This window comes from Amphiprion ocellaris, chromosome 11 (genome assembly GCF_022539595.1).
Source record: "Amphiprion ocellaris isolate individual 3 ecotype Okinawa chromosome 11, ASM2253959v1, whole genome shotgun sequence".
Lineage (NCBI taxonomy): Eukaryota > Metazoa > Chordata > Actinopteri > Pomacentridae > Amphiprion > Amphiprion ocellaris.
In genome coordinates, this window is record NC_072776.1 from 36,460,500 (window position 1) to 36,481,104 (window position 20,605).

Below are 20,605 nucleotides of genomic sequence, written 5' to 3' on the forward strand. Positions count from 1 at the left end.
GTATGCTGAAGCATTCAGAGTTCCTTTCACTGGAACTAAGGGTCCAAGCCCAGCTCCTGAAAAACAAGCCCACACCATAATCCCCCCTCCACCAAACTTTACACTTGGCACAATGCAGTCCCACAAGTATGGTTCTCCTGGCAACCGCCAAACCCAGACTGGTCCATCAGATTGCCAGATGGAGAAGCGTGATTGGTCACTCCAGAGAAGGCGTCTCCACTGCTCTAGAGTCCAGTGGAGGCTGCTTTACACCACTGCATCCCACGCTTTGCATTGCACTTGGTGATGTATGGCTTGGATGCAGCTGCTGGGCCATGGAAACCCATTCCATGAAGCTCTCTGCTGAAGCACTGTTCTGGAGCTAATCTGAAGGCCACATGAAGTTTGAAGGTCTGTAGTGATTGACTCTGCAGAAAGTTGGCCACCTCTTGGCACTATGCTCCTCAGCATCCACTGACCCCAATCCATCAGTTTACGTGTCCTACCACTTGGTGGCAGAGTTGCTGTCGTTCCCACACACTTCCACTTTCTTATAATACAGCTGACAGTTGACTGTGGAATATTTAGGAGCCAGGAAATGTCACAACTGGATTTGTTGCACAGGTGGCATCCTATCACAGTTCCACGCTGGAATTCACTGAGCTGCTGAGAGTGAGCCATTATTTCACAAATGTTTGTAAAAGCAGTCTGCAGCCTAGGTGCTGGATTTTATACACCTGTGGACATGGAAGTGATTGGAACACCTGGTTCTGATTATTTGGATGGGTGAGCCAATACTTTTGGCAATATAGTGTTTATATACACACTCTGATTGGTTCTCACTATTAGGTGTTTTTGTTCAGTCCAGAGCCCTGAGCAGCAGCGTGTCCTCAGACGACGTCCTCGCCCTGGACCTGTCCTCCCTACTGTCCATCGTGTCCCACGCTGAGAGCACCCTCCGCTCGAAACACGAGGAGCTGCAGGTCAGTGACACTCACACACTGCTGCTGCCTGCTGAGGTCACAGCTCGCTGCCGTCTCACTGGCTCTTTCTGTCAGGGGGCGGAGCTTTCTCTGAGGCGCCTCAGCGACGACATCACGACCCTGAAGGTTCGGCTGGAGCAGCTGGAGGACGTCAACCTGCAGCTGAACACACAAACACAGCACACACAGCAGGAGCTCACACACACTGCGGAGCTACTGAGCAGGTACACACACACACACACACACACACACACACACACACACACACACACACACACACACACACACACACAGCCAGTTTGAATAGAACCCATTAGATCCTCATTAGACTCAAACACTACAGTGGGAAAGTCTGAGGCGCGCAGTAAAGATCTGAAAAAGAAAATCACTGACTGGAACCAGTCAGAAAGTGACTTGGAGCCGTTTGAAAGCAGCTTCAGATCCAGAATCATCTGTTTGTCAGAATATAGTTCATGGTCCAGGTGTGTTACTGCCACCATCAGGAAGAAAACACAAACTACCACCTGCTGCTGAGAGACGATTGGTCAGGATGGTCAAGAGTCAACCAGGAACCATCAGAAAGCAGGTCTGAATGAATGAGAAGCTGCTGGAACACAGCTGTCAGCATCCACAGGGTTCTAGAGTATCCATGAATAAGGAAGTTATTCCTCTAGAAGCAGAACCTTAAAGCTCCACTAAGTCTGCTGCTGATCACATGGATAAAGAAAAGGTTCTGGAGGAAAGTTCTATGGTCAGATGGAACAAAAACTGAAGGTGAGGCCTTCAACCCCAAGAACACCAAACCTACCATCAAGCATGGAGGTGGCAGTATCATGCTCTGGGGCTTTCTAGAAGAGCTTCTGGATTGGTTTCAGACTGTCTTGGGCAGGTCTTTTTTAACCCCAAGAACACCAAACCTACCACCAAGCATGGTGGTGGCAGTATCATGCTCTGTGGAACTGGAGCTGTACACAAAGTATATGGAATAATGAAGAAGGAGGATTACCTCCACGTAGGGCTGGGCGATAAATCGATTTTATCGATTAATTCGACTTTGTACTTAATGCCGATTTGTTTTAATGAAAATCGATTTTCACATCAACATCCGCCACCAAAGCCTTCCCGCTGGGCTCCCGTAGTTCAGAGTAGGCCTCGCCCCCCCGCCCCACCCGCGCTTGATACACAAACAACATGGTGGCGAGCGGTGCAGATCTAAAGGCATGTGTCCACTAGATGCGACTTTCCCGCACAGCAACGAACCGCATATGTGAATCGCACGGACGGCGGGCGGTCACTAGCTGACCACAACATTGTCACGTGACAGCGCTGAGCAACAGCAGGCCGCTACGTGGTCACATGACCGAGCTTTCAGCTGGACAGTCCTGCAGATAAGTCGGATAAACACAGCGGCTCGGCCGCAAACTTTCCCTTTTATTTCAAAAACACGTTAGCGAAAAGTATTTCTGAAAGCATTTGAGGCAGAAATAACTGTGCAGCAGCTGAATCTGTCCTCGTTTTAGGTCACCGACGCCTAGTTTAGAAGTTTGAGGACAGTTTCACGATGCGTGGAATCTCCGCACGCCACATCCAATTTGCATAAAGTCGAAGTCCAGTCTACTTTATGCAAATGAGCTGCAGCCCTGTCCAGGTAAACACACCGGATCGCAGCGGGAAACGCACCGCAACCGGACCAGCATGCCACATGTGGCGCATTTCCAGCTGTGATCAGGTGCATAAAGTAGACTGGACTCCGCTGTGCAGAGATTAGGTAGAGGGTTAAAAAAATCGGATAAATTGTGAATCGGGATTTTTTGTGAAAAAATCCAGAGATTTTTTTTTAGGCCATATCGCCCAGCCCTACCTCCACGTTCTTCAGGAAAACCTAAAACCATCAGCAGAAGGTTGATCTTGGACACAGTTGGATGTTTCAACCAGACAATGAGCCCAAACACACATCAGACGTGGTAAAGAAATGGTTCCATCAGGCTGGAATGAAGGTTCTAGAGTGGTCTCCCCAAAGTCCTGACTTAATTACATCAAGAACCTGAAGAACCAAGTCAGAAGAACAACAAGTTTAGTAGATCTGAACCAATTCTGTTCAGAGGAGTCAAAGATCAACCAGAAGATTGAAACCAGAAGAACCAAACTGAGGAGGAAATGGACAAATTTAACCAAATATTACATTTCTGTTTGTTTATTTATGATGCAGCAGGTTTAGTCGTATCTCCAGAGATAGCACCAGCTGCAAGAACAATCATTGTTTTCATGATTCCATCAGAGAACATTCAGAGTTCTAGGAGTGAAACTGATCTGAAAACATGGTCTTTATAAGTGGATGTAAACTAGTGTTCACGCCTGTGTCTGCATGTACAGATGATGTGTGTTTCTACATGTATAACCTCTATATGACCTCTGTGTGATCTCTGGGGACCTCTGTATGACCTCTGACCTTTGTGTGACCTCTGTATTACATGTATGACCCCTCTCTGTATGACCTCTGTGTGACCTCTGACCTCTATATGACCTCTGTATGACCCCTGACAGAGAGCAGGAGGTGTCTTCTTCCCTCCGTCTGCAGCTGCAGGAGGTCCACAGCAGAGAGGAGGACCTCCACAGAGACCGAGACCGACAGCAGGAGCGCCTGGAGCATCTGGAGGCTGAGACACACCGACGGTAACCGGTTCTACTGGGTTCTACTGGGGTCTGCCGGGTTCTACTGGGTTCTGCTGTTCCGTGTTCTCTGCTGTACATCTGTGGTTCTCTTTCAGAGTGGAGGCGGAGCTGTTGGAGAACATCCAGCTGTCAGAGAGAGAAGCTCTGCAGAGAACCAAGGTCCACAGACTGGAGGTAGAACCTAACTCTGAGGTCCTGGACTGATTCTGATTATAGAAGACTACTGAGTCTGTCCTCCTGTCTGTCCTCCTGTCTGTCCTCCTCCAGGGGGCGTTAGAGAGAGAGCAGTTGCACAAACAGAGAGCAGAAGAAGAAGCTGCTGATGCCAGAGAAGCACTGCAGAAGGTAAAGATTAGTCCTGGATTTAACCCTTTAATCCTGAATTTAAACATTTAATCCTGAATTTAAACCCTTTAATCCAGAATATAAACATTTAATCCTGAATTTAAACCCTTTAATCCGGGATTTAAACTCTTTAATCCTGAATATAAACCTTTAATCCTGAATATAAACCTTTAATCCTGAATTTAAATCCTTTAATTCTGAATTTAAACCTTTATTCCTGAATTTGAACCTTTAATCCTGAATTAAAATCCTTTAATCCTGAATTTAAACCTTTAATCCTGAATTTACACCTTTAATCCTGAATTTAAATCCTTTAATCCTGAATTTAAACTCTTTAATCCTCAGACTGTTTGTATTTCTTGGTTTTGTCCTCAGTCCAGGGACATTGTGCTGCGTCTCTCGTCCTCGGAGACTTTGTTGAGACGGGAGTTGGACGAAGGACGCGATGCTCTGGAGAAGATGTCCGCCCTGAACTCAGCTTTGGCCTTAGATAAGAGAGAGCTGAACCATCAGCTGCTGCAGGTACCACAGCTCACCTGAGCTCTGAGTGATGCTACCTGACTAGGACACCTTTACTGCAGCACTGTCGCTGTGTTTCCAGGTGGAAGGTGAGCTGTCCGACAGCCAATCACAGCTCCAGGCTCTGAGGTCAGAGGTCAATACTCTGCACAGAGAAGTTAAAGCCCTCAACATGGACTGCAGCCAGCTCAGGTGAGTTCACCTGCAGCACTCATCAACATTTAATCCAGAATGTAAAGACTTTAATCCAGAATATAAACATTAATCCATAATATTAACATTACTCCAGAATGTAAAGACTTTAATCCTGAATTTAAATGTTTAATCCTGAATATAAACATTAATCCTGAATAAAAATATTTAATCCTGAATATAAACATTAATCCTGAATAAATACATTTAATCATGAATAAAAGTATTAATCCAGGATAAAAGCCTTAATTGTGGATATTAACATTTAGTCTGAAGTGTAAACTCTTTATTATTTTTTTAAATCATATTTATTATTATTATTGTTATATATTGGATGCAGAATCCATTCCTTAATCTCAAACAGAAACACCTTAGTCTTGATCCTTTAATCCAAATTATCTACATGTTTCCTGTTCAGAAAGCAGAAGTCCTCGGAGGCTGACGTCCTCCTTCAGCTGAGACAACGAGAGGTGGAGCTGGAGAGGACGATGGAGGAGAAGGAGAGGCAGCTGGTCTCCTTGGTGGAGGAGAAGCAGAGGGAGGGAGGGCAGCTGGAGGAGGTACAGAAGAGCTGACAGTCATGTGACACTGCTGCATGTTCACCTGTACCAGGTGTGATGTTTGTGTGTGGTCCTCAGCTGTCCTCCCAGAGAGCTTCAGTGTGTTTGGAGCTGAAGGAGGCGCAGCAGCAACTGAAGGAGGCGCAGGAGGAGGCAAAAGAGGCGCAGGAGGAGGTGAAGAGGAGGGAGAGGCTGCAGGAGGAGCAGCAGAGAGACAACAGGAGGCTACAGGAGGAGCAGAAAGGTCTGCAACGACACCTGGAGCATCTGCAGGAGGAGCTGCAGGAGCTCAGGTAACACCTCAGCTCACATATGGTTTATACAGGTAAACAACACACCTGGAAACAGGTAAATATACCCTATATTGCCAAAAGTATTCGCTCACCCATCCAAATAATCAGAATCAGGTGTTCCAATCACTTCCATGACCACAGGTGTATAAAATCAAGCACCTAGGCTGCAGGCTGCTTTTACAAACATTTGTGAAAGAATGGCTCACTCTCAGGAGCTCAGTGAATTCCAGCATGGAACTGTGATAGGATGCCACCTATGCAACAAATCCAGTCGTGACATTTCCCCGCTCCTAAATAGGGTTGTCACGATTTCAATTTTTTGAGCCACGATTATTGTGGAAGGAAATATTGTGATTTTACGATTATTCACGATTATCGACATTATGAAAGAAAAAAACCCAGTGTTTGTATTTAAATAAACTCTTTAATAATACTTAAACTTTTAAACATTTACTGTTCTTATAAAATAAATTGTTCCAACACGTCTTTGTAGTAAATAAAAGTGCAAATTGCATTACAAAACAGTCATTAACTTGAGGAACTTAAAGGCTTCTTTAGCTGCCATCATTTAAAACAAAATAAAATTATAAGATTGGCATTAAAAACTGTGCTGTTTTCTCTATAATATTAATAATAATTAGGGATGTGCCGATCAGGTTTGTTGCTGCTGATCACCGATACTGATCATCCTTGAATGCCGATTACCGATACTGATCACATGGATTGGATTTAAATGCTCTATTTATATATGAGTGCTGCTGCTTACATGATGTAGGAAAAAAATGAGCAAATACTGCCTTAATTTAGACAAAAATATGCTTACAAAAACTGGCAGGCACATTATAGCAACTATTCAGTCTGGGAATCTTGTAAATGATGTATAATTACTACTTATTTATGTTCAATATGTATTTATTGGTTCTAGTGAAGTGCCTCTTTGAGACTTTTATGTATTATGGAATGTTGCAATTTAATGTATGGTTGATAACGTAGTGTTTACTTTGTAAATCAAACAAAACAAAAAGACATAAAAAGAATACATTTAAAGATTCTAAAAACACTTCATTTTAAGCTTTAAATAATCCTCCACATTTTTAGACAATATAACTACAGAAAAAAGGATAAATGGGAGTCTTATTTATTTTTACTAAAACGTTTATATAAACAATTCACCACTAATTTTACAACAATTAATCAAAACACCCGGATCATTTCCCAGGGAAAACTCTAGAGTCTGACAGGAGGTCCAGGCAGACAGACAGCCTCCCTGTCCTGGAGGTTACTGTCTCCTCCACTACCACTGTCAGCGGGCAGCGGGGCTTCCCGGACCACACTCCCTGCTGAGGGGACCGGGCCGACAGCATCTTCAGAGGAGGGCACGGGCTTCCGGAGCTAAAACAACCGGCGGGTCGGGAGCTCCGGTTCCTTCCTGCGCTCCCATTCCCCACCCGCCGCGGCCCTCCGCCTTCCCCTCGCCTGCGGACGCAGGAAAGCAGCCCGGCTGTGACGGGCGGGGAACGGGAGCGCAGGAGGTTACCGGAGCTCCCGACCCGCCGGTTGTTTTGGCTCCGGGAGGAAACTCGGGGCACGGGGGGTCCTCGGGGCGGCCTGGCCGCCGGACCGCTGACTTCGGAACCGACAGTTACCGCGCGTGCGGCGGACAGTCCCATCTTGGCAACCTCATTGCGCAGAGTGGCCACAATATTAGGGACACTTCGAGTAAAGAATCTGTCATAACTGATCATATAATTCTCTCTCTCTCTCTCTGTGTGTGTGTGTGTGTGTGTGTGTGCGCGTGCGTGCGCGCGCACGCGCGCAGTGATGCCGATTAGACAGGATAATCGTGGTTGTGAAAAATGTGACGAATATCTATTTATAATCGTGGTTATTGTAAAACCGGTTAACCTTGACAACCCTACTCCTAAATATTCCACAGTCAACTGTCAGCTCTATTATAAGAAAGTGGAAGTGTGTGGGAACAACAGCAACTCAGCCACCAAGTGGTAGACCATGTAAACTGACGGAGCGGGGTCAGTGGATGCTGAGGAGCATAGTGCGAAGAGGTGGCCAACTTTCTGCAGAGTCCATCGCTACAGACCTTCAAACTTCATGTGGCCTTCAGATTAGCTCAAGAACAGTGCTTCAGCAGAGAGCTTCATGGAATGGGTTTCCATGGCCGAGCAGCTGCATCCAAGCCATACATCACCAAGTGCAATGCAAAACGTGGGATGCAGTGGTGTAAAGCAGCCACCACTGGAATCTAGAGCAGTGGAGACGCCTTCTCTGGAGTGACGAATCACGCTTCTCCATCTGGCAATCTGATGGACCAGTCTGGGTTTGGCGGTTGCCAGGAGAACCATACTTGTGGGACTGCATTGTGCCAAGTGTAAAGTTTGGTGGAGGGGGGATTATGGTGTGGGCTTGTTTTTCAGGAGCTGGGCTTGGACCCTTAGTTCCAGTGAAAGGAACTCTGAATGCTTCAGCATACCAAGACATTTTGGACAATTCCATGCTCCCAACTTTGTGGGAACAGTTTGGAGCTGGTCCCTTCATCTTCCAACATGACTGTGCACCAGTGCACAAAGCAAGGCCCATAAAGACATGGATGACAGAGTCTGGTGTGGATGAACTTGACTGGCCTGCACAGAGTCCTGACCTCAACCCCATAGAACACCTTTGGGATGAATTAGAGCGGAGACTGAGAGCCAGACCTTCTGGTCCAACATCAGTGTGTGACCTCACAAATGCGCTTCTGGAAGAATGGTCAAAAATTCCCATAAACACACCCCTAAACCTTGTGGACACCCTTCCCAGAAGAGTTGAAGCTGTTCTAGCTGCAAAGGGTGGACCGACGTCATATTGAACCCTATGGATTAGGAATGGGATGTCACTTACATTCATATGCAAGTCAAGGCAGGTGAGCGAATACTTTTGGCAATATAGTGTATGTGTTTATACAGGTATACAACACACCTGGAAACAGGTAAATATATGTGTTTATACAGGTATACAACACACTTGAAAACAGGTAAATATATGTGTTTATACAGGTATACAACACACTTGAAAACAGGTAAATATGTGTTTATACAGGTATACAGCACACCTGGAAACAGGTAAATATATGTGTTTATACAGGTATACAGCACACCTGGAAACAGGTAAATATATGTGTTTATACAGGTATACAGCACACTTGGAAAAAGGTAAATATATGTGTTTATACAGGTATACAGCACACCTGGAAGCAGGTAAATATAAGGATTTATGCAGGTATGCAGCACAGCTAGGCTTCCGTCGATCAGAGTGGATCGTAGGTGTACATCCTGGTTGTCCCATCTGTTCGGCAGCTGTGGCGTCGCTTGTAGCGAAGGACACTGATGCAGGAATGACAGTCTCTGTCGCAAAAGTCGCATTTGTATGTGGTCTCTGGTCTGGTAGGGTTGTTGCACTCCTTTCTGCCTGCCTCTTTTCTGCTTCTGCGTTAGTCAGCTCCTCTTCCCCTGAGTTTAGGTGTTGATTCAGGTGCTTCTTCACCTCGTACGGATGGCTGCGAGGTCCTCCCAGGACTCAGTGTTGATGTCGAGTGCCTTCATGTCTCTCTTTCAGACATCCTTGTAATGGAGCTGAGGGCGGCCTTTGGTTCTTCACCCAGATGCCAACTCCAGATGCCATAGAGGATATCTTTTGGAATGAGGCCATCCTCCATGCGGTGGACATGGACCAGTCTGCACTATCTGAGCAGGGTGAACAAGCTTAAAAGGTTGGCTTGGGATAGGACCTCAGTGTTATACACTCTGTCTTGCCAGGATGTGCCCAGGATATGATGGATGCTTCTCAAATGGAAGGTGTTGAGTCTTCTCTCCTGTCTGGCATATGTGGTCCATGTCTTGCTGCCGTACAGCAGTCCTGATGACACAGGCATTGTACGCTGCCGTCTTGGTCTTCACTCTCAGCTTGGGGTTGGTCCACACTCGTGAAGTGAGGCAAGCAAGTGTTGTAGTTGCCTTCCCGATCCTCTTGTCAATGTCAGCGTCCAAGGAGATGTTGTCGGTGATGGTGGAGCCAAGGTACATGAACTGGTGAACTCCATCGAGTGCAAAGTCGTTGATGGTGGTGGTTGGTGGTTCCTCTGTATTCTGCCCTAGGACGTTGGTCGTTTTCAGACTGATGGTTAGTCCAAAGTCCTTGCAGGCCTGGGAGAAATGGTCTATTAGTGCCTGCAGCTCCTGCTGGGTGTCGGTTGCCACTGCTGCATTGTCAGCGAACAGCATGTCTCTGATGAGGGCTTCATGAACCTGTGTCTGTGCTCTAAGGCAGCCGAGATTGAAAAGCCTGCCGTCTGATCTGGTCCACAGGTAGATTGCCTCTGTTGCTGTGCCAAAGGTGTGTTTAAGGAGCAGGGCAAAGAAGATTCCGAAGAGCACGGGGGCTAGGATGCAGCCTTGTTTAAAGGGCGCTGTTAATGTCGAAGGGCCCGGAGGAGCTGCCATTGAATTGCACTGTACCTTTCATGTTGGTGTGGAAGGATCTGATCATGCTCTGCAGTTTCGGTAGGCAGATGATCTTTGGAACACTCTGGAAGAGACCATCTCTGCTGACAAGATCAAACGCCTCGGTGAGGTCGATGAAAGCGACATACAGAGGCATCTGTTGTTCTCTGCACCTCTCCTCGAGTTGGCAAAGGGAGAAGACCATGTCTGTCGTTGACCTTTTAGCTCGGAAGCCGCACTCTGATTTGGGATAGACACGTTCTGCCAGCTTCTGCAGTTGGATCAAGATGACCTTTGCAAAGACTTTGCCGATGATGCTGAGAAGGGAGATGCTTCTGTTGTTTTTGCAGTCACTACTCTCTCCCTTGTTCTTGTAGAGGGTGATGATCTTGGCGTCCCTCATATCCTGCGGTACAGCTCCTTCATGCCAGCACTGACAAAGGACTTCATGCAAAGAATGCAGTAAGGCAGTCTTGCAGCACTTGATCAGGTCTGGGGGATCCCGTCACATCCAGGGGCCTTGCCGGATTTCAGGCTGTTGATGGCCTTGCTGAGCTCCTCCAAAGTTGGCTCTGCATTGAGCTCTTCCATGGTCGACAGGCACTCAACAGCATCAAAGGCTGAGGGAGATATGATGTTCTCCCTGGAGTAGAGGTCGGAGTAGTATTCCACCCATCTCTCCATCTGATGGCCTTTTTCTGTGATAACTTCCCCGGTGGTAGATTTGAGGGGGCTGTCTTGCATAAGGTAGGTCCTAGTGCCTTCTTGATGCCGTTGTACATTCCCCTGATGTTTCCCGTTATGGCGGTGGTCTGGATGTTCTCGCTGAGCTCTGTCCACTACTCACTTGTGCAGCGCTGAACAGTTTGCTGAGCCTTTCTCCTGGCAACCCTGAGAATCTGTAGGTTCCTCTCGCTAGGTGACCATTTGTACTCTGCGAGGGCGGCTCGCTTGGCTTCGATGACGGGGTTCATCTCGGTCGACTTGGCTTCAAACCAGTCGTGTGATTTTGAGGTCTTCTTCCTAAAGATAGTCAAGGCGGTGCGTTGCATGGCGTCGCACTGAGCTTCCTACTTCTCTGTGGCTGAGTCACCAGGTTGCGAGGTGCCAAATTCCTTCTCAAAAGTTTGAGCAAACTGCTCCGTGAGGTCCAGTTGAGACATCTTCCTGACATTGATGCAAGGGTTTCCCTTTGTCTTTGTGTGATGGAACTTCTTTGGTTGCAGCCTGATCTTGCAGCAGACCAAAGAGTGGTCTGTATGGCAGTCCGCGCTATGGTAAGAGTGTGTGGAGAACGTTCTTGATGATAGCATGCCTGACGAGAATCAGATCCAGTTGGTACCAGTGCTTTGAGTGCGGGTTTCTCCAGGAATCCTTGTGTTGAGGCTTGATGCCGAAGAAGGAGTTGGTGACACACAGGTCATAAAAGGTGCACGGCTCCAATAGTCACTGTCTGTTCTCATTCATTCTGCCCACTCGGAACTGACCAAGGCAGGAGGGCCATGAGTTGTGATCTGCACCCACTATGGCGTTACAGTCACCCAGGAGAACAAGTTCTTCCTTGGTGGGGATGTTCCTAATGACACATGCAAGGTTCTCGTAGAACATGTCCTTTGCGTCTGATGTGGCAGACAGTGTTGGGGCGTACGCACTGACTAGGGTGACTGGGCCTGCAGTGGTGTTAAGGCGGAGAGTCAGGAGGTGGTCGGAGCCACCGCTGCCTGGTTCAGTCATTCTCAGCAAGCTGTTCCTCACTGCAAAGCCAACGCTGTACTCTCTGGGCTCGTCAGAGCCCTTACCCTGCGAGAAGAATGTGTAGTCCTTCTCCTTCAGGGTGTCCAAGTCTGCAAGCTGTGTTTCCTGGAGGGCAGTGATGTCCACTTTGAGTCTTCTCAGCTCATTGTTAATGACAGTTGTCTTTCTGGAGTCGTTGAGGTGTTGCAGGTTTACAGAAAGGTCAGTCGTCATGGTCCGAACATTCCAACATCCCAGCTTTAGAACTGATCCCTTCCGCTGATTTCTTTTGTAGTTGCTTGGTGCAAAGGTTGCTGTTTGCTTTTTGGATGCTTCCTAATCCCATGCATCCAATGGAGACGGCAGACCATGACAGGCCGCCATCCTACTGGCTGGAGGCTGTCTGTCTTGAGGCAGGCGGTTAGATGTCCAGTGAGATCCAAGAATCTCTCCTACCGTCGGGAGCAACCCCTGGAGTGTCCTCTCAAGGTTGTCAGTGTTGCTGTTGGATGTAAGCCTGGGCAGTGTTATATGGGGGACCAGCTGTTGCCCATGTAGCACCCCCCCCCCCCCACATCAGTCATGGGTCCAAAGAAACAGCAAGTCCTACAAGTATCGTTCTCCTGGTAACAGCCAAACCCAGACTGGTCCATCAGATTGCCAGATGGAGAAGTGCGATTGGTCACTCCAGAGAAGGCGTCTCCACTGCTCTAGAGTCCAGTGGTGGCTGCTTTACATCACTGCATCCCACGTTTTGCATTGCACTTGGTGATGTATGACTTGGACGCAGCTGCTCGGCCATGGAAACCCATCCCATGAAGCTCTCTGCTGAAGCACTGTTCTTGAGCTAATCTGAAGGCCACATGAAGTTTGAAGGTCTGTAGCGATGGACTCTGCAGAAAGTTGGCCACCTCTTGGCACTATGCACCTCAGCATCCACTGACCCCGCTCCATCAGTTTACGTGGCCTACCACTTGGTGGCTGAGTTGCTGTCGTTCCCACACACTTCCACTTTCTTATAATACAGCTGACAGTTGACTGTGGAATATTTAGGAGCCAGGAAATGTCACGACTGGATTTGTTGCACAGGTGGCATCCTATCACAGTTCCACACTGGAATTCACTGAGCTGCTGAGAGCGAGCCATTCTTTCACAAATGTTTGTAAAAGCAGTCTGCAGCCTAGGTGCTTGATTTTATACACCTGTGGCCATGGAAGTGATTGGAACACCTGATTCTGATTATTTGGATGGGTGAGCGAATACTTTTGGCAATGTAGTGTATGTGTTTATACAGATATACAGCACACCTGGCCACACTGAGGTATATGTGTTCACCAGTTGTGCTTCACCTGAACCTCCTTCTCTGCAGGTGTCTGTCGGTGTCTCTCCAGCAGCAGCTCAGTCAGCAGCAGAAGCAGTTCAGTCAGTCTGATGTGGACAGGTGTCAGCTGGTCAGATACGTCCAGACCGTCCAGGAGGCCAAGCTCACCTTACAGGGTCAGAACACACCTGTACTGTCATAGTAACACCTGGAGCTCACTTGGAAACTGGTTCAGGGAGGAAGGTTCTAGTATCTGTAGTACCAGCAGTACTAGTACCAGTAGTGTTAGTATTAGTATCTGTAGTACCAGCAGTATTAGTATCAGTAGTAGTAGTACCAGTAGTCTTACTACCAGTAATACTTCTTGTGTACTCTCTGAGGTATTCATGCAGTACTAGTACCAGTAATATTAGTAGTATTAGTATCTGTAGTACCAGCAGTATTAGTATCAGTAGTGTTAGTATCAGTAGCAGTAGTAGTAGTAGTAGTACTAGTACCAGTAGTATTAGTACCAGTAATACTTGTTGTGCACTCTCTGAGGTATTCATGCACTATTAGTACCAGTAGTAGTATTAGTATTTGTAGTACGTTTTGTGTACTCTCTGAGGTATTCAGTAGTATTAGTACCAGTAGTAGTAGTAGTAGTTTTTGTAGTACTTCTTGTGTACTCTGAGGTATTCATGTAGTATTAGTACCAGTAGTAGTAGTGTTTGTAGTACTTGTTGTGTACTCTGTGGTATTCATGCAGTATTAGTACCAGTAGTAGTAGTAGAACCAGTAGTATGTCTTGTGTACTCTGTGATATTCATGCAATATTAGTACCACTAGTAGTAGTAGTACCAGTAGTCCTTGTTGTGCACTCTGTGGTATTCATGCAGTATTAGTACCAGTAGTAGTAGTAGTAGTAGTACCAGTAGTACTTGTTTTGTACTCTCTGAGGTATTCATGCAGTATTAGTACCAGTATTAGTAGTAATATTTGTAGTACTTGTTGTGTACTTTGTGGTATTCATGCAGTATTAGTACCAGTAGTAGTAGTAGTACCAGTAATACTTGTTGTGTACTCTCTGAGGTTTTCATGCAGTATTAGTACCAGTAGTAGTAGTAGTACCAGTAGTACTTGTTGTGTACTCTCTGAGGTATTCATGCAGTATTAATACCAGTAGTAGTAGTAGTACCAGTAGTACTTGTTGTGTACTCTCTGAGGTATTCATGCAGTATTAGTACCAGTATAATTAGTAGTGCCAGTAGTACTTGTTGTATACTCTGAAGTATTCATGCAGTATTAGTACCAGTAGTAGTAGTAGTACCAGTAGTACTTGTTGTGCACTCTGTGGTATTCATGCAGTATTAGTACCAGTAGTAGTATTAGTACCATTAGTACTTGTTGTGTACTCTGAGGTTTTCATGCAGTATTAGTACCAGTATTATTAGTAGTGCCAGTAGTACTTGTTGTCTACTCTCTGAGGTATTTGTGCAGTATTAGTACCAGTAGTAGTAGTAGTACTTGTTGTGTACTCTGAGGTATTCATGCAGTATTAGTACCAGTAGTATTAGTATCAGTAGTACTTGTTGTATACTCTCTGAGGTATTCATTCAGTATTAGTACCAGTATTAGTAGTAATATTTGTAGTACTTGTGCACTCTTTGGTAGTCATGCAGTATTAGTACCAGTAGTAGTAGTAGTACCAGTAGTACTTGTTGTGTACTCTGAGGTTTTCATGCAGTATTAGTACCAGTAGTAGTAGTAGTACCAGTAGTACTTGTGTACTCTCCAAGGTATTCATGCAGTATTAGTACCATTAGTAGTAGTAGTACCAGTAGCACTTGTGTACTCTCTGAGGTATTCATGCAGTATTAGTACCAGTAGTAGTAGTTGTCGTACCAGTAGTACTTGTTGTCTACTCTCTGGGGTATTCATGCAGTCAGTATTAGTACCAGTAGTACTTGTTGTGTATTTTCTGAGGTATTAATGCAGTATAAGTATCAGTAGTAGTAGTACCAGTAGTACTTGTTGTGTACTCCCTGAGGTATTCATGCAGTATTAGTACCAGCAGTAGTAGTCGTACCAGTAGTACTTGCTGTGTACTCCCTGAGGTATTTATGCAGTATTAGTACCAGTAGTAGTAGTAGTACCAGTAGTACTTTTTGTGTACTCTCTGAGGTATTCATGCAGTATTAGTCCCAGTATTAGTAGTAATATTTTTAGTACTTGTTGTGTACTTTGTGGTATTCATGCAGTCGTAGTACCATTCTTATTAGTAGTAGTACAAGTAGTACTTGTGTGCTCTCTGAGGTATTCATGCAGTATTAGTATCACTAGTAGTAGTAGTATCAGTAGTACTTGTTGTGTACTCTCTGAGGTATTCATGCAGTATTAGTGCCACTAGTAGTAGTAGTAGTATCAGTAGTCCTTGTTGTGTACTCTCTGAGGTATTCATGCAGTATTAGTATCACTAGTAGTAGTAGTAGTACCACGAGCACTTGTTGTGTACTCTCTGAGGTATTCATGCAGTATTACTACCAGAAGCAGTAGTAGTGCCAGTAGTACTTGTTGTGTACTCTCTGAGGTATTCATGCAGTATTAGTATCAGCAGTAGTAGTAGTAGTATTTGTAGTACTTGTGTACTTTCTGACGTATTCATGCAGTATTAGTATCAGCAGTAGTAGTAGTATTTGTAGTACTTCTTGTGTACTCTCTGAGGTATTCATGCAGTAACTTGTGTTTGTTTGAAGGGGAGGTGGAGTTCCTGAGAGGAGAACTGGAGCGAGAGACGTCCAGGAGAGAAGAGGAGCAGGAGAGGACGGAGAGCAGTGAGGAGCAGAAGGAGGAGCTGCAGGAGGAGCTTCAGAGACTGTCGGAGGAGGTGGAGGAGCTCAGGAGGCGGAGGACACACCAAGACGAGGAGAGGAGGCAGGAGGAGGAGGCCTGGCAGAGAGAAAGAGAAGCTCTGAACCAGGAGCTGGGAACCAAAGATGGAGAGGTGGAGGTGCTGAGGAGACGCATGGAGGGACTGGAGGAGGAGAAGGAGGAGAGACAGAGGGAGGTGGACAGACTGATGGAGGAGAAACAGAGGGAGGTGGACAGACAGATGGAGAAGAAAGAGGAGAGACAGAGGGAGGTGGACAAACTGTTGAAGGAAATGGAGGAGAGACAGAGGGAGGTGGACAGACTGATGGAGGAGAGACAGAGGGAGGTTGACAGACTGATGGAGGAGAAGGAGGAGAAACAGAGGGAGGTGGACAGACTGATGGAGGAGAAGGAGGAGAAACAGATCGAGGTGGACAGACTGATGGGGGAGAAGGAGGAGAAACAGATCGAGGTGGACAGACTGATGGAGGAGAGACAGAGGGAGGTGGACAGACTGATGGAAGAGAAGGAGGAGAGACAGATCGAGGTGGACAGACTGATGGAGGAGAAGGAGGAGAAACAGATCGAGGTGGACAGACTGATGGAGGAGAAGGAGGAGAAACAGATCGAGGTGGACAGACTGATGGAGGAGAGACAGAGGGAGGTGGACAGACTGATGGAAGAGAAGGAGGAGAGACAGATCGAGGTGGACAGACTGATGGAGGAGAAGGAGGAGAAACAGATGGAGGTGGACAGACTGATGGAGGAGAGACGGAGGAAGGTGGACAGACTATTGGAGGAGAGACAGAGGGAGGTGGACAGACTGATGGAGGAGAAGGAGGAGAGACAGATCGAGGTGGACAGACTAATGGAGGAGAGACAGAGGGAGGTGGACAGACTGATGGAGGAGAGACAGAGGGAGGTGGACAGACTGATGGAGGAGAGACAGAGGGAGGTGGACAGACTGATGGAGGAGAAGGAGGAGAAACAGAGGGAGGTGGACAGACTGATGGAGGAAAAGGAGGAGAGACAGAGGGAGGTGGACAGACTGATGGAGGAGAAGGAGGAGAGACAGAGGGAGGTGGACAGACTGAAGGAGGAGAGACAGAGGGAGGTGGACAGACTGATGGAGGAGAGACAAAGGGAGGTGGACAGACTGATGGAGGAGAAGGAGGAGAGACAGAGGGAGGTGGACAGACTGATGGAGGAGAAGGAGGAGAGACAGAGGGAGGTGGACAGACTGAAGGAGGAGAAGGAAGAGAGGGAGACTCAGATCAGTCTCCTGATGGAGAGAATGCATCAAGCAGATGAGAAGGAGAAACTACAAGAGGTGAAGAGGATGGAGGTCAGGCTGAGAGAGGAGGTGAAGAAGGAGGAGAGGAGGAGGGAGGAGGAGATGCAGAGGGTCACAGAGATGGAGGTGCTCTGCGACCAGATGGACACATTAGAAAGAGAGAAGGAAGACAGAGAGAAGGAGGTGCATCGACTGAGGAGATCGGCAGAGGAGGAGGTGCAGAGATGGAGGAGGACTTTGGAGGAGCTGGAGGAGGAGATCAGCAGACTGAGAAAAGAAACATTCACATTACAGGAGGAGAAAGAGCAGGAGAGGAGGAAGAGGGAGAGACTGAAGGAGGAGAAGGAGGAGGAGGTGAGGAGGCTGATGGAGAGGCTGCAGGAGAGAGTCGGGGAGGTGGAGCTGCTGAGGGTGAGGCTGAACGTAGCCACCGAGGAGTGCGAGGAGGTGAAGGAGGAGGTGCAGAGGAGGGAGTGCAGCCTGGAGCAACAGATCAGTGCTGTCAGGGAGCAGGAGGAGGAGGTGCAGCAGCTGAGGAAGTACCTGAGGCTGCTGCAGGAGCAACAGGAGGAGGGAGAGAGGGAGCGGCAGGAGGTGGAGGTCAGGCTGAGGCAGAAGGAGCAGAGGGAGGAGCAGCTGGAGGAGCTGCTGAAGCAAACCAGGGCGCTGCTGGAGGACGAGAGGAGACGAGGAGGACAGAAAGACAGCAGGATCTCCTCCCAGGACAAGGAGCTACAGGAGGCCTGGACCCAGAGTGACGGAGCCAGAAGAAGAACCAGACAGATGGAGGCGCACCAGCACCGCCTGGAAGAGGAGCTGAAGGAGTGCAGGGAGGAGGCAGAGCTCAGAGCAACGGAGGCAAACAAACTCAAACACCTCCTCACCCAGAGAGAGGAGGAGGTGCAGCAGCTCAGAGCTCTGCTGGAGGAGAGAGAGGAGGAGACCAGGCAGAGGGAGGAGAGGAGGAGAACTGAGGAGGACAGGAGGAGGAGGATGGAGGACAGACTGAGGGAGGTGGAGGAGGAGAAGAGGAGCATGGAGGAAGAGAAGAGAAGGATTGAGGAGGAGAAGAGAAGGATGGAGGTGGAGAGGAGGAGCATGGAGGACAGACTGATGGAGGTGGAGGAGGAGAGGAGGAAGATGAAGGACAGATGGGAAGAAACAGAAAAGGAGGTGAAGGAGCAAAGAGAGGAGCTGAGGAGAAAAGAGGAGAAGAGGAGGATGGAGGAGACTGAGAAGAGTCAGCATATGTTAGTGGAGGAGAGAGGAAGGTCCAGGGTGAGACAGCTGGAGGAGGAGAAGACAGGACTGTCACTGGAGCTGAGAAGGATGGAGAGGGAGGTGACAGTTCTCAGAGAGGAGGTGCAGAGGGAGAGGGAAGAGTCACAGGAGGAGCTGAGGAGGAGAAGAGAGGAGCTGTCTGCACTCAGAGAGGAACTGAGGAAACAGCAAAGACAGAAGGAGGAGATACAGGAGGAGATAACTGTACTGAAGGAGGAGCTACGACAGAAGGAGGTGGAGTCGAGCTCAAAGGACATGAAGAGGAGCCAGGAGGAGAGGAGACAGAAAGAAGAGGTGCAGGAGGAGCTGAGGAGGACTGATAACAAGCTGACCGTCATCACAGAGGAGCTGCAACATCAACAGAAGGAGAAGGAGGAGATCCAGGAGAAGTTACTGTGGACACAGGAGGAGGTGCAGAGGAGCCGAGAGGAGGTGCAGAAAGAAGGGAAGGAGAAGAAGGAGGTGCAGGATGAGCTGCTGAAGAGGAGAGAAGATGTAGCAGCTCTCAGAGAGGAGGTGCAGCAGGAGAGGAGGAGGAAGGAAGAGGTCCAGCAGGAGCTGAGAGGAGTCCAGCAGAGTGTGGAGGTGATGACAGACAGCCTGAGCTCCCTGCAGAGTCAGGTACTAATATTACTGTTATTGTTAGTATTATTATTATTTTTGTTGTTATTGATCTTATTGTTGCTTTGGAGCTAGATCTCCATGGTAACTGATGCTGAGGAGCTATCCTGGTCCAGTTTAGATTTATCCAAATATTTTCCTGATGATCCAGATTCTCAGCTGGTGGTTTATATGTGCATGTTATTAATCATATTCTGTGTTAATGAAGTCCTGTAGTTACTGCAGGATAACCAGATGTTACCATGGAAACCTCCATGTGTTCAGCTGGTGATGCAATTTCTCAATTTTTTTCTGCCAGGCCCTCCTTCGGAGGACAAAAAACTTCCGTGCATATATATATATATATATATATATATATATATATATATATATATATATATATATATATATATATAAAGTTTTTACATTAAAACATTAATATGCAGGGCTGTGTTATTTTGTCTGATTCCATTTTGTTGTTTTTCAGAGTAAAGGTCAAGGGAGTCAAACTCATTTTAGTGCAGGGGCACATAAAGCTCAATATGCTGCCCTCGCAGCGCGTGTTCTTGTGCGTAGCTTGACAGCTAGTTAACGTCCGAAAAAGGTCTTCAAATAAACACACAGGGCTTGCTTTTCCCATATTTTACTTGAGTTGACTGTTCTTTTTCTTGATTTTTTTTTCTTTCGTAAAACTGAAACATTACAGAGAAAATAAAAAGGATCAGTATGCAAGCACTGACATATTCACATTGACGCTAAGCATTACACACGTAGCTTCGGCGACCTAGCATACAGTTTCTACCGACATACAAATCCGCAGTGTACTGTATAAGACACGACTTTACAACTTACCAAAACATTGTGCTCATGTACATATTTTACTTACCGACTAATGATCTCCAAGGCAGAAGCGTATCATAAAAACATTAGCAACGTCATGAATTCGTCTCTGTCTGTCTTGGTTGTGTGCTCGACATGAGAGACGGAGCTAACTAACAAGAAACACAAAAACGTCAAAGATAGGCTGTGAAGTAAGAGCGCTCACTCTGTGGCTACTTCTGAAAACTAAACAAGAAACAGAGCGCTCACTCCGACGCTGTTTTTAAAACCCAACTGGTAATTGCCTTTTAACTTTTTAATCCACTTTTAACTAACTTATTTAACATATTAACTTATTTATCTAATTTTAAAGACAGTACACTCCCCGCTTGATATAATAGCATTATATCACTACAAATAAATTTCAATACAGATACAATAAAATTGAAAAGGGGAATGTTCTCTGGCAATAACATCAACACAAGTCTTTTTGTTGAGTCTCAGAAAGAAGGACCACAACCTCGGACACCGGCCTTAGAAAGAACTTGACTGTCCCTTCCTTCACAGTCCGCACCTCCACCTTGTGGACCTTCTTGTCGCTGCTTGGGAAGGTTTTAACAACCAGTCCCATTGGCCATTCATTCCTGTGGGCCTGGCTGTCTTTCAATA

At 46.9% G+C, this 20,605-nt stretch overlaps 1 protein-coding gene across 10 annotated transcripts in view; it reads left to right on the plus strand.

Annotated features, from left to right (window-relative positions):
- The window catches only part of si:dkey-230p4.1 (trichohyalin), a 47,664-nt gene that overhangs the window by 11,728 nt on the left and 15,331 nt on the right, over nt 1-20,605 (plus strand). For 9 of the 10 annotated variants that reach the window (XM_055015345.1, XM_055015349.1, XM_055015347.1 and 6 more), the window contains 11 exons: nt 843-962; nt 1,038-1,186; nt 3,507-3,635; nt 3,731-3,809; nt 3,903-3,980; nt 4,356-4,502; nt 4,582-4,691; nt 5,110-5,251; nt 5,330-5,544; nt 13,141-13,268; nt 15,828-19,138. In XM_055015345.1, the coding sequence (XP_054871320.1) occupies nt 843-962; nt 1,038-1,186; nt 3,507-3,635; nt 3,731-3,809; nt 3,903-3,980; nt 4,356-4,502; nt 4,582-4,691; nt 5,110-5,251; nt 5,330-5,544; nt 13,141-13,268; nt 15,828-19,138 (4,608 nt within the window). The remainder of the gene's footprint in view (nt 1-842; nt 963-1,037; nt 1,187-3,506; nt 3,636-3,730; nt 3,810-3,902; nt 3,981-4,355; nt 4,503-4,581; nt 4,692-5,109; nt 5,252-5,329; nt 5,545-13,140; nt 13,269-15,827; nt 19,139-20,605) is intronic. The other variant, XM_055015352.1, reaches the window with a different exon arrangement.